General features: G+C 34.1%; 1 protein-coding gene across 1 annotated transcript in view; it reads right to left on the bottom strand.

Annotated features, from left to right (window-relative positions):
- Nucleotides 1-789: 789 nt before the first annotated feature.
- Nucleotides 790-13,172, bottom strand: part of COL5A2 (collagen type V alpha 2 chain) — a 144,099-nt gene continuing 131,716 nt past the window's right edge. The window contains exons 48-54 of the mRNA XM_060302157.2: nt 11,703-11,810; nt 11,258-11,311; nt 10,111-10,218; nt 7,919-8,210; nt 6,089-6,276; nt 3,823-4,062; nt 790-3,137 (exon numbers count right to left, since the gene is read on the bottom strand). Of these exons, the coding sequence (XP_060158140.1) occupies nt 2,991-3,137; nt 3,823-4,062; nt 6,089-6,276; nt 7,919-8,210; nt 10,111-10,218; nt 11,258-11,311; nt 11,703-11,810 (1,137 nt within the window). The 3' untranslated portion in view covers nt 790-2,990. The remainder of the gene's footprint in view (nt 3,138-3,822; nt 4,063-6,088; nt 6,277-7,918; nt 8,211-10,110; nt 10,219-11,257; nt 11,312-11,702; nt 11,811-13,172) is intronic.

The raw sequence follows: 13,172 nt of genomic DNA, 5'->3' as shown, positions 1-13,172 counted from the left end.
TTAGCTAGAAATGACATGGATAAAGCCGGTGATGAAAGAAAGAGTATTGAGTGTGAAGGTAAAGAGAAAAAGACTGGTCCCTGGGGAACGCTGACATTTACATATTCAGTAAAATGATCATTGATAAAGGAGACTGAGAAGAAAAGCTGCTCTTGGGTAAGCCAGCCAGTCTGATAAAAAAAAAAAATCATCCTACTGGCATGCCCCACGCTCCATAGGCTTTTGGTTGTCTTTGCAGCATCATTGCCTTGGTTTGCCACTGTTGGACCTCAGCCCCCAAATCAGCTTTTAAGTGATTATTCTTAGTCTCTCCTAAAATTTTCATAATTTCAAAGAAAAGTGTTATCTTGAGGTGTTCTTCTTTCATGGTGGGATAGGAACTCTAAGTGAGGTGGTTCCAATGATTTTTTTTTTCCAGATTTTTCTTGCACTTGCTTTCTGCCGTATAACAACATTAATGTGAGTAGAAATGTTCTCTACAATTTCTTTGAATCTTTTTTTAATTTAAAATAAGTTACATTGAAACTGGCTCATTTGCCAAATTTTGTGTTAGGAGTCTGGGACTTTTTCAGCATTGTCTGTGTTTTCTTTGCTATTTTTCTTCCTTTCTGTTCATTTGGGGAACTTTCATTTGTATTTTTAATAAAGTAATAATAAATTAATTTCACCATCCTCCCCAGCTGCAGATTATTTCACTTTTGATTATGCAGAGTTTGGGGTGTGCGTTGGACATGACGGAAAGAAGTACACTCGTCTAATGAAACCTATAGATATGGAACAAAGGCAAGAAATTTGAGGGATTCTGGAATGGTCTGGGACAGCCTTTTATTTGTAACATTCCTGAGGTTCAAATAAGAAGTGATATTCTATAGTTGAAAATTATTAGTGCTTTTGACTTAAGAGAATCACCACGCATTTCTGGCTCATCTAGCTGAACTTGTACAACTTGTATAGGTTGGACTTGGAGGAAGTGTTACTACAAACAAAACTCACAAATCTTTAGGTATATACATATTCAAATATTCAAAATCAAGACGTGGAGCTCAAATAATAACCAATTTGGGAGAAAATATTGTGAAATAAATATTGAAGGTAAAACTCTGCAAACATTTAGGCTAAATTCATATGTGATACACTGGGACATACGTTTTATTATCACAGTTTATTCAACCATGAAAAATAAGTTGCTTTTCTCTTGTTATCAATAGTCAGTACCCTGAGATTGTTAAGGGCATAGAGAGTGATAATTAGTGTCGTGTTGCCTTTGTGAGTGATGCTGCAAATTGATTTTCTTTATAAGCCAGTATCTACATGATGAAAGGTATTTGTTGTTTTATCTTTTAAACAAATGGCAAACAAAGAATACCACAACACCTAACTTTTCACTACTGAAAATGAAATGGATCTAATATGTTCAAAGGAATTCCACGAAACGAAAACCATTGACATGACAAAAGCGTGCATTTAATTCAATGCTTTGCAGAGATACATCACTAAAGTTGTGTGCATGGCTTGTCCTTTGGGATGGTCCCAGCTGTTTATTTTTAAAGAAAAAATAAAAATGGAGCCAACAAATGCAATTAAGGAAAAAAAATCCTTGAGACATAAGGGGACCTACATGTTCTAGTCTAAGAAACATGCAAGTATTACAAAACATTCCAGATACAGTATGACAGATGAACAGTGAACAGGCACTGGAACAATGCTCCTTCTTTCAGAAACGGGAAGTGTAACAGTTATGTTTTCACAAATGGTATTGATGAAACCATCTTTATTTTTAAAGAATTTTATAAGAGGAATTTTAGCACCATCATTAAAGGAAAAATAATAATACACTTTAGCCCTGCCTATCTCCAGTCTTGGAATAATCACAGAAGCATAGCACCTTTTAGTATCTAAAATATAAACAAGACTAGTAAGTCCATCCCAGCTTGTAGAGATGAGGTAGCTCATGCTAAGAAATGTTGGGTCATTTTTCCTATGAGAGTTCAAAGGCCAAATGTTCTAATTCCAATCATCAGATTTGATTAGAATCAGCTCCACAACTCTGAGTTTCTAAATCTTTTTCTTCGTTATAGGCCTCAGGAAGATGAGATTGTACATGTGGAAGACTCTCAACTTTGGGTCCTGAACATTTTTCTTTTTTAAAGTTATGTGGAAATTATTTAGCATTCTATGTTTTCTTAAACAAGGAAGTTCAAATGTATTCAACGGTATACTCATTTAACTTCTACCTATATTGATAAAGCGAGTCAAGAGGGAAAGGTAGCTTTAAAATTGAATGAGGAAGAAGTCTAGATTCACCACACTTTACAAAAATTTAGGATTACTTTTTTTTCAGAAATTCCATTGAATATATACTATTTTAACATTCCATTTAAGACAGAGAGAAACTGATATGTTTTTCATGGTTCCCTTTAAAGAGTCTCCATGTTAGTTATACAATATCAAGACATGCATGTGGGTTTCAATCACAAGGATAAACATGTTGCTTTCATTTTTAATTGATAATCTGGAAATGAGAGGTCACAAAAGGGCACTACTTTCTATTTTTCCAACTGCAGCCACGTGAAATAAACATGTGTTGTGGTTTTACATACCCCACTCTTTAAGCTATCTGCCAGGAAGAAAGATTTTCTTATAAATACTAAGCAATTTTGTCATTACATTGAAATAAATTGAAGAAAATGGAGATTTATTTATTCAAACAGTTTACTTTTTTTAAAGGTTGTCATAATCATGGATCATCTTAAACCTAAACCGCTTATTGAAAAATATTTTAAATCAATTAAGACTTGAGGATTGTAAGTAAAATAAATATTCTGAAGGATAAGGAGGCCAGGCACTTAAGACCATATATACAATGCTGATGCAGGATCAGCCATTACTTCAAGAGTCTCAGGATCAGCTTCAAACAGTCAAAGTCCTGTGAATGGTGGTGGTCATTGAGGGTCGGGGTGGTGCTCATTGTTGATGTATCTCGGCTTGCTTCACACAAAACAAACTGGCCCAACTTCGATGCCAAATTCTTGGTCTGTACTGCCGACATCCACAGGGGCAAGATCTATAATGGGCAAGCGTGCCACATTCTGTGTTCTATATTCAAAGATGGTCTTGCCCACATTTCCATTTCGTTTCTGGAATTAAATGTTACAACGGGTTAACAGCATATACAAATTACTCCAAAGATTTTGGACAGCAGCTTCCAAACCAGTTTTTATAAGGTAAAAGCAATGATTTTTAGAGCACTATTTAAAAGTAAGAGCGCTGCTAACATGAAGTGAGATACTGGCATAACTGGCAGGCATTTCTCTCATTCTTTAAATTGAGAAAATGACCTTTATTCTTTTGCAGCTTCCCAAATGGTCACTAACAATATAAATTATGAAAGCCTTTTTGATTTTCACAAGTGAAACCATAATTCATCATTAACTATTTTCCTTTTTTATATCTAGATATGCAAGGGGAAAGACATATAAATCAGTGAAAAATGTAAGGTAACTCAGATTGATTCCATATTTTAGAATCAGGAAATCATAAGCATGGAATTGAGATTAAATAAACTAAGTAACTTGCAGGAGAACCAAAGTGAGTTTGCAAAAGAGCTGCAAGGATCCAGTCCTTTATTGTTTTGTATTAAAACCTCTACCGGTATTTCACGTACTAACACACATTCAAATTTACCCTAAGGAACAACTATAAACAAACTGCTGTTGTGTTTATATACAGGGTAAAATTGCCCCCACCTCTAGTGCCAGGGCAGTATTTTTAACAAAATGATTTTTTTCTTCAACCAGATCAATATGGATCAAAAGTACTTACAGAGCAAGTATCATGAAGAACTACATATCTGAATCTAACGTTTCCCTCTGCTTTGATTTCTAAGTCATTTGACCCTTTGAGAACCACAGCTTTCTTGAAGTTCTTAGCTTGATCATCCATGTATCCTACACTGTTTTTACAGATGTAAGTAATGTTCTGGGAGGCTTCTTTCGATAAAAGGCGCAAGAAGGTCATTTGTGTAATGGCTGCATTAGGTGACTGGTGGTCTCCATAAACAAACTAGAAAAACAAAAAGAGTCTTTGTTATATGTGTCTACCCCTCTTGAGTTCTTATGGTTGGACTAATAAAATTGGCACAAGACAGATTAACAGGAGAAAAAGAAACAACTTTAAATCAGGACACAGAGGTCTCATAGAAATGGGACCTAAGAAGTGGCCAAAGCAGGCAGCTTTTATACTTTTTAGACAAGAAAAACCAAAAAAACAATAAAACAATAAATTTGAAAGGAATTGACAGGACAAAGAAACCTAGGTTTGGGTATGTAATTGGTAAGGAATTTAAAGTTTGGGCTTGGGTAGTAAATTAATAAGGAAGTAACAAGGTTTGTTTATACAGGCTTCTTGGCTCTAAATACCCTGTCTCTGATGATAAAAATGTCTTTCTGTCCCCCAGTACAGGGACGGTACCTTTCACAAGGGAGATTTATTTCCTGCTTTCGGGGAGACAAAGAGCAGGGTCAAAGTGTCCCTCTTGCATCAACTGTTACTTAAATAACTTTAATTCAAAATAATCAACATGCCACTGAATCATATTTTGGAGCGGCCTGCCCTGGGCCCCAATATATGTAATACTGATTAGTTTTATAGTGGGATGTGTGTGTGTGTGTGTGTGTGTGTATTGATTTCAGACAAATTAATTTTGAAGAGGTTTACTTCTTTTGAAGAGTATTATTCTTTCATATAACAAGATATTATACCTATATACATAAAAATGTCTTAAAATTTTTATGAATATTCACAAATAAGAAGCTTTGTCCTTACTACCCCAAACAAGTGGTGATGAAACCAAAGCTAATTATAACTCACCAGAGAAAGTTTAAGTATTTTTAACTTTGCTTCTCTATTTGTCTAAAAAAAAATCTTGAATATTACTTTTTAGAAGAAGTTATATACTTGGGCATAGGTTTGGATATTCAATCATGTAGCAAAAATAACTCACTGTTTTTATTGTTAATTATAATAAGAATTAGGACTTAACTATTGGTATAAAATCTTTTTTAACCCGACTGTTATATACTTGTAGGAAATATGAAGTACGAGTTTTCCATTAGCTAAAACAAATAATCAAAAATAACTTCCTACAGGATATTTCCTACCCATCTTCTACTTTGAGCTTTACTTTCAATGCTCCTATATGAGCTTTTTACATAATATGCTAACTAAATTACATTTCACTTAGGTATATTTAAATTAAAAATTTTTCCTTTTCATTAAATAATGGTTGATTCTAGTATATCCTGCATATACCCATAATGTCCTCCTACTATGTTTATTATGAACAGGAATTCTGAGAAAAGGTCAGGAGCAGAGTTGAGAAGAAAATTTCAGAGTTAGGCTGCCATAAAGAGATCTGGAATAGAATCAGAATCTAAACACTGGACCATGAAAGAAACATAGAGGGGACTAGACTCAGAAAAACATCAATACAATTTACATAATCATAAAAATGCCTTAAGTTTAAATAATACTAAAAGGTTTGCAAAGTGATTCAATCATTAAAAATAATATTATAGTAATTATCTAATATTTATCCATAACTTACCAAATACTAGACACTATATTAAGCATCTTATATACACACAGAAACTATGAGATAAATATTATTGCCCTCACTTTAAAATGGCGAAACTGAAGCTCCAAAAGGTTAAGTGACTTCCTAAGGTCCCAAAGTTAGTAAGACATCCAGGTATGAGTCACCTAGGTCTTCTGACGCTAAATATACTTCCTGTCTTCCAACTATGGCAAGATCCCTTCAAGTCTACACCACAGTCAGTGTCATATGCATTAAAGGAGCTAATATGAAAAAATAATTACTTTTGTACATTCCATCAATGGGAAAATTATCATTCAAAATTTATGTTAATTTAATTCATAGTAATGTTTATGCAATGATACTGCAGTTGTAACTAATGAGAATATATCACTTCAAAATAAACCCAGTCAAAAAATAATAGCACAGTCCTAAATACATACAATAAATAATGACAAGCAATGAATACAATTTTAAGTAAATATATTAAATTACCTGAGATCCTCTATTCATATCAAGACCATACCAAACAGGCTTATTATCAGGAGATTTGCTGGCCCACCAGGTTTTACGTGGTACACTGGATGGGTTTGCTGAAATACATGTTTCTCCTGTTTCCATGTTGCAGTAAACTTTGATTGCATCTTCAACAGATCCCTGGTTAGGATCAATCCAGTATTCACCTATTTTCCAAAATAAAAATATTTGCTAAATGAAAAGAATTTCAAACATGATTATGAGTCTCTAAAAGAATTAACAGAGGGTTTGAAAATATGAAGTCATTGATTAAGGACTCTTTGAAGAGAGAATCACAGTTAAAGAAACACTCTGCAGCTAAGGAAAAAGTAACTGTTATGCATTTGGGCCCTTTCTACATGCCAGGCACCTTGCCAAAAGGTGCCTAAGGCTCAAAACACAAATGTGAAGAAAATATCATTATACCCATTTTATAAATGAGAAACTAACCCATTTTACAAATGAGAAACTATACCAAAAAGAGAGAATCCACAGTAAGTAAGCAGCTTTGCCAAAATGAACGTGTTCCCACTTAATTTGTAAAGCCAATATTTTGAAACAAATAATAATGGAAATGTAATAAAATAATGTATTCAAAACTATGAATAAAGTAAGTAAATGAGTCAAGCTACAATTAGAATGCTATGAATTATCTCACTGGCCTTATTTAGAATTGATCTTCTCATGTAGAAGAGATCCTTGAAGCAGGATATACCAAGATAGTGCTTGGTGCTAGAGATACAGTCAGTAAACACACAAACTAATAAATTTTTGTGCATATATGTCTATGTACACATCTGTGTGTATATTTTGTACATATATAAAATATATGTATATATTACATGTATATTTATATATGTATATATAAATATATACCGTTTATATAATAGAATATGTAATATATGTATAAAATATATAAATATATGTATGTATATATAAAACGTATGTATAAAATATATAAATATATGTATGTATACATAAAATATATATATAAACTATGTAGGAAAAACTGCATTTTAAATGAAATGAAGGGGCATTTATTTGATGGTGGGATGTAAGGTATAGAGTTAGTAATCGAATTGCTTATTCTGCAAAGATAACAATTTTAGCTATCCCTGTCAATATCATTTCAAATTTAACTGAAACTCTTAAGCATTTCATAGCTCATTCCTATGGCCTAGGATCTTTCTTTTCCAGGTCTTATTAGATTAATCAAAATGATAGAATTTTGCAAACTTCAGGCATGGTATATACAACTAGAGAAAAAAACTATTTAATTCCAAAATATTTTATAACATAACTATAACATAATCCTGCAGCAGAGATTACTGAAGTGTGATTTGTAGAACAGTAAATGACATGAAAAGAATTCCATATTCAAATAAATTTGGGAAATAAAATTTATACTTTATTCTACTCTTGATGATCCAACTATATGTTAGCATATTAAATCCCTGAGAATTACTGAGGTAACCAAATATATTTAACCTTGCGTAAGCAAGTATTTTGGACATTTATATCACCACAAAATTATCAATATTTTAAGACTTCTGGATGGAAATGGAACTACCACCGTGAAACTGGATCATGAATAGGCTACGTCCTCTATTAAAGCGCTTAGCTTCTCACGCCCTAATTTTTCATATCATTGGCCATCCCCACCACTAAACCACAAACTCTGTGACTGTCCACCATTTTCTCTCTTGTGTCTATCACTAAATAGAGAGTAAATAAAATATTTTGGAATGCATTGGAGAATTACATATCAGAAGCAATGAGCTTTGCTCAAATGGGCAGCTGTCTACTCACCGCTCTGCTTTGCAGAATGGCAAAGCTTTAAGTCATCACAAGTTCGGGCTGGGTGCTTTCTAGAGCCATCAGGGCTGCGCATGGTTTCGATCTGACTACTGAGTGACTTCAGGGTAGCATGCACCCCTGGGTCCGTTTTGTTTTTGTCATCAGGAGCTGCCTGATCTTCAGTAAACTCTGGAAGTGGATCTGGCATGCTCTCATCATAGTGCCCCATGATATCCCCAAGAGCAGCTGTAAGGTGGCCAGGGGGACCCGGAGGGCCAGGGGGACCAGGCTCGCCAGGAGGACCCTAATTTAAAAAAATTGGAAATACATTTAACACATTTTTTTGGTTTTTGTTTTTCTGTTGGACGCAAAGGCATTGATGGGACTTGGTGCAGAGTTACAATGCAACACCCCAATGTGATGGTACTTGGGAGATCTGTGACTCATGCCCTTTTTAAACTAGATGGTTCTGGCCTGTGAACCTGTAACATTCCAAGGGTGAGAAATGATGCATAATTGCTTTTCAGGCAACATATCTGCAAGTTGGCATCTGAGGTAAATAAAGAGCAAAGCACAAAATATTTGCTTTGATGTTTACCCTTGAAGATGCAATACACTTTATGTTAAGAATATATAGATATGCACACTCATTTCCAAACTATTCTGGGCAAGGCACAACTAAGATGTTTTAAAAGGATTTATGGACAGAAGCTGAATGAGGATATGCAGAGGAATTGTGGGTGCTAGTTCTATAAGACTACACATCAACGCCAAGGAAATACACACAAGAAACACCCGTAAGAGAATTTCCCCGTATTCCCAAATAAGGGGGAAAGCACAGGAAGTCTTTTTATGTGCATTAGTTAGTGTGTAGGTCAAAATCCTCTCTATACTAAACAAAACTGGAGGAAGTTCTCTTTGCCCTTTTTATTAGCAAAAAATAAAGAGCTGTCTTACTTTTTTTTGCCGAACAAGAACTACTAGAGCAAAAGGGAGATAAGCACAAAAATTGGCAGAGGCTAGAAAAGTGGATCCTCTCTATTAATTTCCTTCTGCATTTTCTCAAGGAAGAACTCAGCAACTTGAGAGAATTAACCGACAACCTGAAGATATGTGTGGTCCACATCTCTCGTGGGGAGTACAGTCCTGGCAGGCAGAAGGCTGGAGTTCTGTTACTGGCTCCGCCACTTGTTACATGGCTCTGGAAAGTTGCATCAACCTCTAGTGCAAACACTTCCTCACCGTCAGGAGACTTTTAAATCTGTGTGTTTTTTTTTCTTTAAGATCATATCATGATTCCATACATTCCTTTATGCTAATCTCAGGGGAGGAGATCTTTTTTCTATCAAGGACCACTAAAACACAAGATGAAGTCAATCAAGAGCCACATAAGTCAGAGGTATTCCAATTCTGTGGCTGTTTTCCATTTAAAGATAGAGAAATAAACAAATAGAAAATATTCCTCTTGATGACCACAGGAAATGTAAAGCTATTCTTTCCATGTAATAAGTAATAAATATTTGGCTTAATGGTATTGACAATAAAGGGCAGAGACAGAATAAGAAAAGGAAAATAAAACCAAAGAGGAAGAAACACGAGGGAGGGATGCATAAACTCATATACACACATGCACATATATACATACAAGCATGACAGATAGAGGAGACTTTCTCAAAGTTTGTCTTCTAAGAAGCCAAAGTCTAACTAAAGCAATTTTTATAGCTTTACATAATCCTCAAGTCAATACTACTGAAATATTTTATTAAAAGTTTTCATTGAAATCCTTTCTGAATTTCATTTTCAGTAAATAACTCTTCGATTTCAGAGGCTTCACTTTCCAGCATTTTCATGAATGAATGCATTCATCAAATCTCACATTTAGTCTATTGCCTTTTAAAGCAAAGCAACATTTCCATAATTCTAATTATAATACAGTCATAACTTACTATTTGCTTTCATTGATATCACAAGAAGTCAAGGCCTAGGTAGCTTGGACTCTGATTTTATATACTCTGAATAATCTGTATTAAAATGTTTGAAATAGCTACTTATACAGACAAGCTCTTATGTGACTTTCAGACTTGTTTTCAGGGTTCCTTGAAGTCTTTTGTCCATCATGCTGCACAGACATTCTTTAGACAGAATCCAAGCTATGAGAATCAATAGAATCAATCAATCACTTGCATACAAATCTGTGATTTTACCTCAGGGCCTGCTTCTCCGACACTGCCTCGTACACCAGGAGGCCCGATGGGCCCAAGTGGCCCAGGGTTTCCTTCTTTACCTGAAGGACCAACTGGGCCTGGAGGACCCTGTAAGCAACAAAGACTGCATTTTAGATTCTAGGAAGAAAATCTTTACAATACCTTTCTCTGATCAAAGAACTATTTCTTTATGGAATTATCAGAGTGATTTCTCATATTCGTTTTCCTAATGACTAATAAATGGAGTTCTAGCACTTTCTAATGTTTACTACTTCATCACACATGAATTTTCCACCATCCATGCAAGGTAAAAGACCAGTGTCAATTAAAAGCGTTAATGGACTGGTCATCTACTTTTACTGGTAGGCAATGTTTCATCAAATTTCATGTATTGTACTCCTAACTAGAAATTCAATTAAGTAGGAGTAAGAAAATGACAGAAGGAGCGTCTGATATAAATTAAATATGTGCGCCTAGACCCCAGAATCTCATCACATCCTAGTAATTTTGATACTGTTCTCAATTTTATGTGTGATTTGTTTGCACTGTATTTAGATACAGAAATACACTAAATACACTGTATTTAGATGCAGAAATTTTTTCTAATGATTTTCCTAAGTAATTATGTGTGTCAATTGTCTTACGGCATTAATGACCTATTAGAGGCAGCATTAATACTAATGTAGAATTTCTATAAGCTTCAAATATTGGTTTCATTTTATGATTTGCTTCCTAGTTAGCCTTATGCCAACCATTTCTGAGGAACTATTACAATTACTTAAGGGAAAAAAATAAATACAGCTTCAAAATCTATCTCCACTTCATGGTAAATCCTATTATATCATTTCAAAGAGTACAATTAAATGGAAATTTCAATAAACACAGAGTAAGAAAATGAACTAACAGATGAGTACATCCACCCTAGGTAAGAGATTTTAATGTGGGCCCATGAAGTAATATGTCATAGTTCAGGATATTTCTACTTAAAGGTAAATGTGAATGGTTTGTCTCATATGTTTGCTGCCAGCTTCAGAGAACCTAGGCCAACTCCAACTTCAGTACCATGAAAATGATACTGAAGCACTAACAGTATGCCACCAGGAGCATTATCATTTACATCTGCAACTTATTAAGTTTTGTTACTTACTCTTGGGCCAAATGGTCCTGGGATTCCAGCACTGCCTTGTTCACCATTGGGACCCTTAGTAGGAAAAAATAATGATGCCAAAATATTTATATCCTACGTTTTACCATTCTTACCTTTCTCAAATGTCCCGTCATTGACTTTAGCAACATAAACTACTTTCATAAAGTCATCAACCTCTATAATGTTTCATGAGTTGACCAATACTAAAGACAACTGTAGGAGTAATGGTGCATATATCCTTTTGCTTTATTTCTTTCCTACAAAATTACAGCAAATATATGAACAATTATATTGGATAGCTAGGTAACTAGTTATTCATCGAGATATTCTTTGAAATGAAAATAAGATACAAAAAAACCCCATCCATTTTATAGACAAACGTTCATGTCAAGATACCTGTGTATTCTCACATGCAGGGCAAATAATACTTAAAGGGATAACTTACAGGAGGCCCAGGAAGACCTTGAAGACCAGTAAAGCCTCTGTGACCCTTCTGACCTCGGTCACCTCGGTCTCCATGATCACCTTTGTCACCTCGAGGTCCTTGGGGTCCCTAGAAATAGGGTCATAGCATGGATATTGCCTGTTGAGACTGCAATTTACTACAATTTTACTTTGTGCAATTGTATTTGCTACAATTTTGGGTACTGTATTTTATATGAACTAATACATTTACTTATCTAAATAGTATTAGACCTAGGAATTTTTGTCTTTTTTCCTCAAGGAATTAAGGCAATCGTTAAAATCATAAGATGTATAATAACGCTTTCCTAAAGATTCAGTTTTTTTATGTTTATCCTACGTTCAGACTAAAATGAGGTATTTTAAAGTTTGATCTAGCCTATCTGAGACATTTTCCAAAGATTATATTTCACATTTAGCTGATATCATTATGTAAAAATACTGCCACCATATATAGATTCTTTTAAATTAAAACGTGAGTTCTTATTTACTTATGTTACTTCTAAGAATAAAATGTTTATTAAATTTGCATATGCAGACAAATTAACTAGATATGAGCTGGGACTATGTTAAGAAATTGGCCATATTTGAAAGTTGCAGAGGGAGTAGATCTTAAAAGTTCTACCACAAGAAAATAAAATTTGCAACTATGTGGGATTATAGATGTTAACTAAAGTTACTGTGGTAATCATTTCACAATATACACCTATAACAAATCATTATTACCTTAAACAAGTACGGTGTTATATGTCAATTACAGTTCAATAAAACTGGTGGAAAAATAAGAAATTGGCAAAAACTTGTTTGAACAAATGAAAGAGGAATATCATCATCGAGCTACATCCAGCCAAAGAAAACACAAAGAACTCTATGTTATCCTTATATCTGCAATATCTGTACCCAAATCAATCAACCCTGATCCTGAGAAACTAAAGAAAAAGCAATAGTTGAGAATCTAATTGTGGGACAGAAGCTACACCAAGAAGTGAAAATTATCTGATCAATCTTATCAGTCACAGACTTTTTCTTTGTTTGTAAAAGTCTCGGGTAGTAAAGGCAGCTCCAAGGGTCTAGTGGTTCACAGTAAACTGACAAGTAACACAGGGTCACCTACTACAGGGAAAGCTTCTGTTGTCTTTAAAGTTTTTCTAAAAGAGAATTGAAATTCTATCAATCTGACTTTGGAGAATGGAAGATACTATCAAATACACTGGCTCTCAGGTTAACTTTTCCCTTATTAGTTTTTTGTTCTTATTTTGTTTGGTTCTTATTTTTTAAATTGGATATCCTAATTGTCAAACAGTACGAGAATCTTCTTTATAATAAAAACAAGACTAGACCTCAGTAACTTTTACATATTGTATAAAACAATGTAAAGTTAAATACTAAAATCAGTTTGAATGTTTTTATAATGTCAGAAAGGTTATTTTAATTTAGAGATGCCCCCAAATTT

Source organism: Globicephala melas, chromosome 7 (genome assembly GCF_963455315.2).
Source record: "Globicephala melas chromosome 7, mGloMel1.2, whole genome shotgun sequence".
NCBI classification, from domain to species: Eukaryota; Metazoa; Chordata; class Mammalia; order Artiodactyla; family Delphinidae; genus Globicephala; species Globicephala melas.
The sequence above is the reverse complement of the archived record's forward strand: the minus strand, read 5'-3'. Positions and strand labels throughout refer to the sequence as shown.